Source organism: Triticum urartu, chromosome 2A, assembly GCF_056163025.1.
Source record: "Triticum urartu cultivar PI428250 chromosome 2A, HENAU_Tu73, whole genome shotgun sequence".
NCBI lineage: Eukaryota > Viridiplantae > Streptophyta > Magnoliopsida > Poales > Poaceae > Triticum > Triticum urartu.
In genome coordinates this window covers 659,377,125-659,390,140 of record NC_141874.1, presented here as the reverse complement: position 1 = coordinate 659,390,140, position 13,016 = coordinate 659,377,125, and the positions used below count along the sequence as shown (strand labels likewise).

The 13,016-nt window shown below is 44.4% G+C and overlaps 1 protein-coding gene across 1 annotated transcript; it reads right to left on the bottom strand.

Moving 5' to 3' along the window:
* Positions 1–850: 850 nt before the first annotated feature.
* LOC125528213 (putative protein phosphatase 2C 44) lies at positions 851–4,466 on the bottom strand. The gene is made up of 5 exons (XM_048692714.2): positions 3,942–4,466; positions 2,372–2,623; positions 1,932–2,214; positions 1,666–1,820; positions 851–1,297 (listed from the first exon to the last, which is right to left on the bottom strand). Exons 1-5 carry the CDS (start codon positions 4,068–4,070, stop codon positions 1,157–1,159), a joined length of 960 nt encoding a protein of 319 aa, XP_048548671.1. The 5' UTR covers positions 4,071–4,466; the 3' UTR covers positions 851–1,156.
* Between the last annotated feature and the right edge of the window lie 8,550 nt (positions 4,467–13,016).

Sequence of the window (13,016 nt, the reverse complement as noted above, 5' to 3'; positions counted from 1 at the left end):
GTCTACTTCTTTGAAACCAAAGATGAAGAATGAAGAAAGCAAGATCAAGAATCCGCAGATCAACAATGAGTGCATGGAGAAGATATTGCTTCAACTAGTGGGAGCAGTTATAGAAGTTGGAAATCTTCTAAAATGCATTTGGAAATCTTCTAAAATGCATACTTGTGGTTCTTGTTTTTTTTTTTTTTGATTTTGCTATTCTAGCCAAGATTTGATGATATATTTTGTATCTAATGTTATTGCAAAAGCGAAGAAAAGCATTATGCTAGATCAATTTAAGTTGCAAATCTAAGTTTTGCGGGCCGGGAGGAGCTGCGCCAGATCAGAACCCGCAGAAGCCGACCCGTAAAAAAGCATATTCCGCAAATATGCTTTTTTACGGATCCATTATACGGGGTCTGCATCTGTGCCAGCCCGCGCCGGCCCGCAAAAGCGGTTTTGCGCGAACAGCAAACGCATCTTGCGGCCGGCGGGATGCGGGGTCTGCTAGAGTTGCTCTTAGTTAGTGCCCACCCAATGGTTCTTTCCTTAGTTTTTGGATCTTGAAAAAAACTATAATGTTAGGTGTTTTCCTTAGTTTTCGGATGTTCTCATTTTTTTCCTACAACTTTAGGTGGTCATAAGGTTTTTCCCTGTCGTCCTTTTTTCAGTGACAGCAGCACTTTCGACACTATTTTGCACTGTGGCACATCTTTTTACTTGGGTGGTGGTGAAGTTCAAAAAAATAATTTACTTAGGTGGCGGTGCATGACACTTGCACTACAAAGAGTGGTAAGAAAACAAGGAAAAAGGCTGCACACAGCCTTCTGGTTTTTTAGACAATCTTTTTAAATAAGTTCAAAGCGCCACCTTAACATGATTGGTCCATTACCAATTTACCATCACAATCAACCAAGTACACAAACGAGATGTTCCACAGATTGGCGGGGAACTTATGGCGGTGTAACATATGCACAGATGAATGACACACCCTGCACACACTAGCCACTACTCACTACTAGCCCCATGAAATGTTCTAACCTCAAGCCTGTTCACAGCTACTATAGGTACAAACAATAACAGCCACTACATAATTTCAATCGGAGCAGAGAATCAGATCACGACGCCATCTCAGTCATGGATCGAGAAATTGAAATGATCGGAGAATGAGGTCGATTCAGCAGCGGAAGCGGATGACGATGCAGGAGATGTCGTCCTTGCTCTTCCTCGCGAGCGCCTCGGTCGTCAGCCGCTTTGCTGCTGCCTGGGGGTCCTTTGTCGACTTCACGAGGTCCACAGCTTCCTGGTTCTTCATCACCTGGATTAATTCAGCAAAGAGGTGCAGGTTTAGGAACTGGTTTGTGAACATAACAGAGCTGCTAAATACAGATGAATCACCCTGGAAGCAGATCATGCACTTATTATAAGATAGATGATAAGCAAGAAACTAGAAGATGTAGAACCCCAACCAAATGATGATTTTTTTTTCAGAGAGGTGTAACAGTCATGATGTAGATGAGCGAAAAGAAAAAATACAAGGACTGATGAAGCAACATGAAAAGAGGTGTAACAGTCATGATGTGGATGCCCAAATATCTTTCACATGATCATAGAAACTAACGATCCGAAGCATGAGAACAAATTAGATAATGCAAGAAAATGTAGATGAGCAGTTATAGTACAAACCTTCCATAATCCATCGCTGGCAAGTATGACGAACTCTATACTTGAGTTTATGGGTACATGCCTAATGTCAGGTTCCGAACTCAAGTGCGTCTTGAGGCTATGGTCACCGAACGCCCTTGCGACAGCGAGTTGGCCATTTACGCGAGGGACATCGCCTGTCAGCAAGTCAAAGAGTACAATTATACCCTGTTTGACTAGGAACAATAATGAGATACAGAAAAGAAAAACAGAACAATGATGAGACAGTTACACGATAGAAATCATACCAGGAAATGTTGTGACAAAGCCACCCTGCTGTTCAATCCTCTGCCTTTCATTGGATATATGGGGTTCATGGTCCACGGTGATCTGATTAGCAGCACCCCGTTCACATAAAACGGCCCTCGAGTCGCCTACGTTTGCTATCCACATATCCTTGCCATCAACTACAATAGCAGTAACTGCTGTTGAACCGCCTGGCCCAAGTTGCTTGGCATTTTCCAGAATATATTTGTTTGTAGAGCCATATGCATTTTTAATCGCTTCCTGAGGGTCAGTCCAGAAGAGAGGCTGCGCCAATACCAAAAGGGAAACGGTAAGCGAAAGACATGTTCACAATGCAAAATAAGAAATTAAAAAGGGTCTAATATTTATATGAAATCAACAGTGATGCATACTTCTGATATTGCAGGAACTGAGTAGAAAGCCAAAACCAAGAGGAAAATACCTCTTTGAGTATGTTGGAGAAAAGGTTAGCTCTCAAGTAACTGGGCACACGGTCCCCCAGATGGCCGTCGAAAATGGCAAAGAGGCCAAGCTCATGGTTCTTATCGCACTTGTACTCTGCTACATGGTAGTCCTCCATGTCATGGCCAGATTTCCCTTCAACCAGGTGGAATCCGTGTGTCACCTTGGTGCTTGATTGCTTACTCCGCCCCTTGCCAGTATCAGTAGATGATGAATTCAGACATGCTGCACTCTGGCATACAGAGATCAGAGAAAGCAAAACATAATGTCAGCATAGAGGCCTCGTGATCATATTAATATTCAGACTGACCAAAAACAGGACCAACAAAAGGAAAATGGTAATAACATAAAAGAGCATGCCAAAACTGGTGTTTTACTACTGATCTCTGTATATACAATCTGTGCTGCCAAAAATGGTAATAACATAACATAAAAGAGTATACATATTCTGTGCTGGCAGCATATCAGATCGAGACTCGAGATACTTTTCGTCGTTTCCGGAATAATGTTAAGAAAAAATATGTTCAGTGCAGGAACAGCAAAAAAAAAAAAGCAAGAAAAATGTCACAGATCCCAAACCTTTGAAAAACGTCCCCTATCTGAAAAACGCAATAGATTCACAAGCAACAGAGTTCCATGCCCATCAAGCGGGCTCGTAAAGTCCAAACGGTAACTAGTGAGATTTTCAGTAATCTAACAAACTGACCCCGTTTTTTGGGGAGAACAAGCTGACCATTTTAAGAGTTCAAAACTTACCCCTTGCTCTGTCGGATTATTTTATACACAGATCGACACAATAAGCCAGCAATTTTGAAACAAATATAGAGCACGAATCCTTCATAGGTCCTATCCGTATTATATAACCAAATCGAAGGTAGCAGCGCGTGATTCCTTGCGGGTTTTGCTTAAGGCTAGTGGAGGAGTAGTGGCTAGACTAGACTAGACTGGAAGGAGTAGTAGACGCGGTGCAAGGAAAGGAAGGGTCCAAAAGGTGGACAGGTTGCTTACGGCTGGCATGACTTGCGTGCGTGCCGCACCCGCACCAGGTCAAAAAGTGGGAGCGATGCTCCCAAAGTCCAACTTGGCTTGGAACTTGCCAACCCAACTAAGCCTTTCAAATTATTTTTCTTTTCCTTTTTCTTTTTAATTTGAGAAACCGAAGCTTTCAAATCCTGTGACTCCAAGTTACACCAGTTGCAACTCTTTCTTGCCCCCTTTTTACCAAATTTAATTTAACCGCCGCCAAGAAGTTAAAAAGAAACTCCTAACCAACAAGAAAAGCAAATCATTGTGGTACTAATCGCTCGAAAACTCCTCTGATTGTAATAGATAACGATTTCTGGCAGCGAAATCGGATGAATTTTTACGAGTTCACAGGCAGATCAACCAAACCAAACCTCTCCTCCGCGTTCAATCAAACACCCCCAAAACATCAAAACAGTAGCGGTATGTATATATATAACTATACGCGTTGAAGGAGGAACTTTTGTTAATAATCGCCGAGAGAGGAGGAAGCGATTAAGCCCCGGCAGGGCGGGGCGGATGGTTACCCGGATCATGTTGAGTATGTCGGGCCGCTTCCGTCCGCCGCATGACGAGGAAGAGGATGAGGAGGCGGCGGAGGGGGAGCAGGACGCGGAGGACGTCGACACCGTCTGCCGCTCCATCCGGCCGACCATACGCCAAGAAGAACGAGCAACCGCCGCCGGCCCGCGCCCCGCAGGCCACAGCCACAACGCGGAGAGAAAGAGAGAGAGGAGAAAGGGAGAAACTTGGTCGAGAAGACGAGACGAGACGAGGCAGCGGCACACGGGTTGGGGTGGGAGTGGGGGAGAAAGATGGAGAGATCTTTTGGGTTTTATTGTGGACTCCGCTGGGCTGGTGGCGATGTGTGTGTGACGACGGGGTTGGCGTCTCGCGGGACGATTCCGTGGCCGGACGACACTTGTGGTGGGAAGGCGAAGACCGGGAAAAGCTTTGCGGGAGCGGAGTCGTTGGTCGATGATTGTAGCATTTGTGGTGGGTGCCACTACAAGAGGATGAGGAGGAGGTGGGGGGAAATCGGCGGATCAACCGGCAATGGCAATGGACGGCCGGCGAGGTATATATATAGGCACGCCATGTGGACTGGTTTTTCTTCCACGGCCGGTTTCTCCTCATGCTCCGGTTCATTGCGCCCCGGGCCGGCATCGGTTTTGCCTCTCCTACGGTACATGGTCGAGGAGGCGGACCTCATCTCCTCCCTACCATTTTCTTTCCTTCTTTGGGACGGGCGGCATATGGACGTCAAAGAAGTGATTGCCGGAGGTGCCGAGCGGTACGCCGCCGATCTCTCCCCCTCGTAGGCACATATGTTCTTCTTTTTTTTTTCCTACTAAATCTTGAAGAGCAGGGTTAGATGGTAAGTTTCTGTATCTGTGTCCGTGAATGGATAGTGTGTCTGATTTGCGTTTCGCCGTTGGATATGCCCTTAGGACGCATCTCCCACAACGTTAGTGCTGGTAGGACCATGTTGAATATTTAGATGAAACCCCAAGTGCAAGTATATGGTTGCAAGTTAAGACCTTAGCCCTGGCCATTTTCCTATCATTTTTTTTCTCTTTAAAAACTGTGCAACTTTGGTTCGGAAAACTGGAACTCTTTACTACGACAAAGCTTAGCAAGAATCACCTTTAAATTAGCATCCTTCATGTGGGCTTGATACCCTTGGTCACCTATGAGGAAAAGGCAGGGACTATCTACATTTGAAACCGGATGAAAGGTAATCAAGTGTGCACTTCTATTTAAAGTGGATGGCGCGAATTAACCAACTAGACATACCAGAGGACGAGTCCGGCATGCGGTTGAATAGGTGAGTAAACAAGTGGTTGAAGAACAAATAGTCGACGTGGCACGCCACATGTGCCTAGAACATGCACATGAATAAAAGAAGGTAAATGTGATACAAAGTTTTATTAAAATGGATTAAAACTCCTTAAATCCCTATAAAATGCTAAAAGCTGGGTAAAATGGAATTAGCACTTTTCCTTTAAGAAATATTGGATGTGGTGTACAACATGACATGTGCACACTTATGTAGCTCTGACTGGCATCTGGAGCCACCATTTAGTTTTTTATTGACATAAACACCATCACCCACTTAAGAATCCACCTTGATTAAATCGAAATATGCATGACGTCAAATTTAATGTTTGGCATTCCCTTAGAAACCGTTATTCGACACACTTATGTGTTTTTCACCTGGGTCGGTAAGTTTTAGGACTCTATTTTGGGAGAGAATTCCTTATTTGACACTCCCTTAAAATCATGTTCCTTATTTGACACTGAAAAAATTTTCTTCCCTATATGACCTATAGTCTTAATTTCTTTCCCTATATGACACTCTAGTTCATTTTGTACACGTGAAAAGACCTTTTTGCCCCTGTACATAATGTGACCAGAAATATGTAGCATTGAGCCTAATTAGGGAAAATTCGTTTATGAGAGTGAGCACAGCTGAACATGTTATCTCCTCTGTTGGTCTTTTTTTGGGATGTGTGTGTATTCTGTATACCTGAGCGCATGCATCCAATGTATTTAGAACGTATTCAGCTGTGGGTCTAGTTTCATGTGGTATGGTTTGTGAGTGCGACTGTTTGACGTACTTTTGTACGTGTGCTTTAACACTAAAATGCATTCTTAAAAATTAATGAATTTTTTTAAGCACTTTTGTGTGTGCTTCGGTGATCACCTACGTGCATGCCATTAGTGCATGTGCACGTATTTGCATGGCCCATGTAGGACCTATAGCTGTATGGAAGAAAGTTGCGTGCTAGCACGAACGTACGTCCGGTTCGGTGCAGCCAACATGCATATGTATATGAACCGGGTCATACGAAGCTAGAATACATGTATTCGCTTGATCGTCAAGGTGCACGTACGTATTTAAATATCTACGCTCCGGCAGGTAGGCTGGCCGCGTATATGTACACAAATACGTATAGACAACTAGCCAGACCGGTCAATTAGCACATGAACCATCGAAGGCCTCGGTCATGATTTCTTGTATCGGCTGGAGATTTCCAAAGAGCGAGAGACAAAGGCTCTGTTTGCTTCAATTTTCTTTTGAATTTCGTTTGCTTCAATTTGCATCGATGGATTCCGCTGCCGTACAGGGCCAAAGATTTAAACAACCTTCAAGGGGTTGAGGTAGGGACGCGTTTATCTTAAACAACGTTACATCCATATCGCTCCATAAAAATCGGAAAGGCAATGGCCAGCGCCGGACCTTCTCCAGCTACCTATAAATACCGAGGCACAACGCACGCACAAAAGGAGGCAACGCACGGCGCACCCACGGGGAGCCACCAAGAGATCCATCCATCATCCATCCATAGAACGCCTCAAGCATCACGCATCAGCCAGGAGATCGACGCGAGCTCGGCTGTCTTCTGGAGTAGATGGCCGGGAGGGAGGTAGCATAGCCGGCTCCGGCCGTGTTGCGGTTGCTGTCCAGCCGGCTGACTCTGTCCGCCCACCCCGCCGCTTATCCAGAGGAAAATTCCTAAACGTAGTAGACTTGACCTGATTTTTTACCGGCCGGCCTAATTCAACAGACTTTTCGAAAGCATATTTGTGGTCACATTATACATATGGGTAAAATGGTCTTTTCACGTGAACAAAATGCACTAGAGTGTCATATAGGGAAAAAAATTAAGACTAGAGATCATATAGGGAAGAAAATTTTCTTTAGTGTCAAATAAGGAACACAATTTTAAGAGAGTGTCAAATAAGGAATTCTCTCCTATTTTGGGGGCGAAGAACGAACATCTGGGTCTTACTATGATTTAGGTTGAGAATAATGTTCTTTCTTACTAAAGCCATGGTTAATCATTTTTCAATGTTAGAAAAAATTGGACTACGAGTTTTAGGTGCTCATGATTCCATTTTTAGCCAAAAACGGTATTTTTGGTGGAATTTCAATCTGGAGACTATGTGTTTGTGTATGATTTCCATAAAATTGTCTCGGTGATGGAGGAATTGGAGGAGCTATATGCAACCCCTAAAGCATGAATGAAGGTGCGTGAAGAAAACTTAGAGCTGATCCTCGAATGAATGACAAAAGAGGTAATGGAGGAGGCCAAAAGAGGCAATAAAGAAGGTATTGTGAATGTAATCTTCGACGTTTCTGCTTCCCTGGGTGTAGCAGGTCTACATCTACATTGCCTCTCCCTTCAGCTTCCGCTCCATCGACTACTTCATCCTCACCAACCTCTACATGCGTTGCTACTCTTCCTCGGTGAATTATCGTTGCACTGCTAGGAAAATGCTTATAGTGGGGGTCACATTAGTAGCGAGCAGGCTTGAGACCCAGCAACTGGTATTTTGGGCAGATACCAGTGGCGGGTAGGAAATTATGACCATCATTGGTGTGTACACATCAGTGGCGGGACCAAAATTGCACCCTCCGCTGGTAAATTCTTAGAAAAATAGCCATGGGCTAAATGCACCAGTGACGGGCGCTCCTAGGTCACCCGCCACTCGTTTACTAGATACCAGTGGTGGGCACCTATCACTAAAAATGGATATGGACGAAACTCCTCAGGATGAACCTGAAAAGGTTTAGGAGGTCACCAGGAGCCCTACACGCCCCCATAGACGCACTAGGATGGAGGCACCTAGGCCCCCAGGGCCCACCTGGGTGCCTCATTATGGCTCTTGGTTTTTTCTAGTCAAAATCTTTGGGAACTTATTTTATTTTATTTTGGGGGGCTATGGAGTGCACTTTCTTCATGAAGGTCCATAGTCCAACCTAATAGCATCTCCAGGAATTAATTCTTCAATTAATTGCATTTTAAAATAAATCACAATTAAATTGATGCAAATATGGTTCAAAAGGCATAAAAGTATAATAGTTATACTACAAATTTTTGATGAAAATGCAAGTATCACCTAGCCTAAAAGGTTCATCGTCGACGAATCAGCAAAACTTGAGCTTAACCCTAGACCAAATGGGGCATCCCATATGGTGCTCATATATTGTTGAAAAATATAAATAATACAGCTCATTTGGTTGTTGATAAAAAATAAGAGCAAACATAGGAAATAGTACCAAATGCTCATATTTCAGGCAACAATAACTGGAAGTTCACTAAAAAATTAACTGATATTTGAATAAAGATTCAATACATCATCAGTGCATCATTACGGCATCATAAACTGTCATGCATTTCGGACAACATTAACCCATAGTGCACTGAATATTCATTACATCATTACAACAACAATCTGGAAATTTGACTACCATCAAATTACTACAAGATGGCAGCTCTACCGAAGCCTCACTTATCACCCCATATCTCTCCCATCTTCCTGATATTTCCCTTATTCTCCCTTTTCTTTTGGAAGATCTGTAATTACATACTCAAGTTTCTTCTCCTCCTCCTTCAACTCATCCATCTCCTTTTTTTTTGCCTTAATCCTCATAATCCTGTGTATTTCAATGGTTGAATTGCTAGCCAACTTCTTTTCCTCGAGCTCCTCCTTCACCACAAAAAAGGATTATTTTTTTGCCAGGGCTCTCAGTCCTACTGCTTGCCATTTGTCAGCCACAACTTTGGAGAAATCAGTTTTGAACTTACTTAGTTCAGCCTCTAGTTTCCTCTCCTATCCTATTATCTTATAGTTTTGTTCATCAGTGGCAAGCTTCTCTTTAAGCCTTTCTCTTTTGTCCCTTTCATACATCTCACAAAGCCTTGCTAAGCGCGTTTTGAGTGAATCTGTCCACTCCATGCCAACCCATTCCACAAAATCATTGTTTACCCCTTCCTTAATAATTAACAAAAAATAGTATGTCACGGAGACTTATGTTATAATCATTTTAATTAACACAACTCTTACATGTAAATTTATAGATCAGTTGCACTATAATTGTTTTAATTTACTGAGCACTCATGTGCCAATTAACAAAGATCTTAGTTCAAACAAAATTAATATGAAATGGCAATTGACATGTCACTTCCTTTAGCAAAGCACTCCATGTAATGAACACAGGAGAGCTAATTAACTTCAGTAAGAAAAAATGAAAATACCACATTTTCATGACTAAATTTGTAGAGCACTTGCATAGACAGAGCAGAGAATTTGCATTGCTAGCTCATACCAGCCAACAAGGTTTTGCAACCATAATGCACATACCACGAACGCGGGACTTGAGACATAGCACTGCATTGCAATCGAGAATTTTAGCTACAAGTGACTCACATTGTCGGCACAGCCAAGAAATTTCCTCCTCATGTCCACATATTGAAAAGCCACCAGCCTTTCACAAGGTTGGTGGTGGTGGCAATGTGTTGGCACATCATTGGCTCCACCACTCCATATATTGTAGCAGATAGAGTTAGGGAACTAAAATGCAAATAAATCAGTTAAATCAAGCAACCATAACCCTACCAATGTGATAGAGAACTGACCACGCTTGTCAACGAACTGTCGGAGTTGACCAGGATATCTTACTCATCCCACGGGACCATGTCAGTGGCAGTGCCCCGATGACTCGACGATAGCTGCGGCCTCAGAGCAGAGTGAGAGAAAGAAATGCATGAGTCTAATTTGGGGAATGCGAGAGCAAATGGCGTGTGCTGCATGATTTAACCACTTAGCGAGCTTCGTTAACTTCCATCTACTGGCTCCCATTTGCAAAAAGCCACGTGGCATGGATAGGTGGTCCTAGCTGGTTAGCTCCGCTGTCAGACACGGCTCATTTTTGAATCAGTATGATTTTGTTAATCATGGGCCCCATAAGTGGTGTTTTTTGTCAAAAGTAGTAGCAATTTGTGGTGGTTCTGGGCAATTAACTTGAGAGTGTGGAAATTTTGTGCTTCAATTCAGGCTAGGTGGTGCGACTTAACCAACTATTAAAGATGAAGTACGAACCGGGTGGGTGGTCAAACGAGTGGAGAAATTGGCATTGGAAGAAAAAATAGTCAACATGATGTGCATGTGGGGCCATCTTGTGATAGTGAGCACAAAAATAGGAAAGGGTAAGATATGGCACAAGTATTCCTAGAATGGGGTAAAAACTATAATCCATTAAATTGGGTAATCCTTATACAAAATGATAAGGAGGGATAAACTAGTAAAGTAGAATTAACCCAACTTTTTAAGCGACGCCACATATCGCGTACACCATAACGAAGAGGGGTAAAGTGGAATTAACATGCCTTTTTAAACAACTCCAAATATAACGTACAACATGACATGTGCACACTTATGTCACCACATATGTTCTTTATCGGCATAAACACCGTCTCCCACTTAGGAGTTCATCTTGGTTCAATTTAAATAAGCATGACATCGCCGGTTTGACACACTAATTTGTATGGGTCAGTGCGAGTAATTTTTATAGCTTCATGTGTTACACATGTTTTGGGGGGAATAAAGACCATTTAAGAGGGGTCTTGGTGTGATTTTCGTCAAGATCCATGTTCTTCATTATGATAGCCATGGCTAATTATTTCTCTATGTGTTAGATAAATTTGGGTTTACTGCTTTTGAGTGCCGATGATTCCATTTTTAGCAAAAGAAAAGGTCATTTTTTTCTCCAATTTGAATTGCTAATTGTTTCATTTTATTAAATTACTAAAGTGTCTGATTGCTAAATTAGTAATTAGCCCGTTAGGGTACAGATTTGGATCAAAATTTGGTGTCCACGATTGGGTAAATGGTAAGAAATAAGATCCTTCGTGTAAGACATGCATGGAAACACTGCATTACCCTTACTTGTTACTCCTAGGTCCCTGGTATTGGAGGCCCGACATGTGGAAGACACCCCCACATCTCTAGACCATCCCACAACAATATCTCACACAATACAGAGCCCATACAACCCACAACTAGCCCACTCAAAAACCTAACCCCGCCCGCCATGACGTATATGCATGTGTCACACCCACAACCCACTTCACTCGTAGTCTCTAGCCGCCAGGCTCCGTTACTCCAACCACATTCGCCACCCTCTCCTCCCCCTTCTCTAGGCAATAACACCACCAGTGCACCATCTCACACTTTGTGTTGGGGAACGCAGTAATTTCAAAAAAAATTCCTATGCACACGCAAGATCATGGTGGTGCATAGCAACGAGAGGGGAGAGTTTTGTCTACGTACCCTCGTAGATCGTAAGCGGAAGCATTATGACAACGCGGTTGATGTAGTCATATGTCTTCATGATCGACCGATCCTAGTACCGAAAGTACGACACCTTCGCGATCTGCACACGTTCGGCTCGGTGACGTCCCATGAACTCACGATCCAGTAGAGTGTCGAGGGAGAGCTTCGTCAACACGATGGCGTGATGACGGTGATGATGATGCTACTGGAACAGGGCTTCGCCTAATCACCGCTACGATATGACCGAGGTGGATTATGGTGGAGGGGGGCACCGCACACGGCTAAGAGATCAATGATCAACTTGTGTCTATGGGGTGCCCCCCTCCCCCGTATATAAAGGAGTGGAGGAGGCGGGAGGGCCAGCCCTCTATGGCGCGCCCTGGAGGTGTCCTACTCCCTCCGGGAGTAGGATCCCCCCTTCCCTAGTTGGACTAGGAGAGAAGGAAGGGGAGAGAGGGAGGAAGGAAAGGGAGGCGCCGCCCCCCTTCCTAGTCCAATTCGGACCAGAGGGGTGTTGGGGAACGTAGTAATTTCAAAATTTTCCTACGCACACGCAAGATCATGGTGATGCATAGCAACGAGAGGGGAGAGTGTGTCCACGTACCCTCGTAGACCAAAAGAGGAAGCGTTAGCACAATGCGGTTGATGTAGTCGTACGTCTTCATGATCCGACCAATCAAGTACCGAACGCATGACACCTCCGAGTTCAGCACACGTTCAGCCCGATGACCCCCCTCGAACTCCGATCCAGCCGAGTGTTGAGGGAGAGTTTCGTCAGTACGGCGGTGTGGTGACAATGTTGATGTTCTACCGACGCAGGGCTTCGCCTAAGCACTGCTACAGTAAAATCGAGGTGGACTATTGTGGAGGGGGCACCGTACACGGCTAAAGGATCAAATGATCAATTGTTGTGTCTATGGGGTGCCCCCTGCCCCCGTATATAAAGGAGCAAGGGGGGTGCGGCCGTCCAGGGAGAGGGCGCGCCAGGAGGAGTCCTACTCCCACCGGGAGTAGGACTCCCCCCCCCCTTTCCTAGTTGGAATAGGATTCAGGAGAAGGAAAGAGAGAGGAGAAGAAGGAAAGAGGGGCCCGGCCCCCTTGCCCTAAACCAATTCGGTTTGGGCCTGGGGGGGGCGCCCCACACTCCCCTTGCTTCCCTCTATTTCCACTAAGGCCCATATAGGCCCATTAAGCTCCCGGGGGGTTCTGGTAACCTCCCGGTACTCTGGTAAAAATCCCGATTTCACCCGGAACACTTCCGACATCCAAAGATAGGCTTCCAATATATCAATCTTCATGTCTCGATCATTTCGAGACTCCTCGTCATGTCCCCGATCTCATCCAGGACTCCGAACTACCTTCGGTACATCAAAACACATAAACTCATAATATAACCGTCATCGAACTTTAAGCATGTGGACCCTACGGGTTCGAGAACAATGTAGACATGACCGAGACACGTCTCTGGTCAATAACCA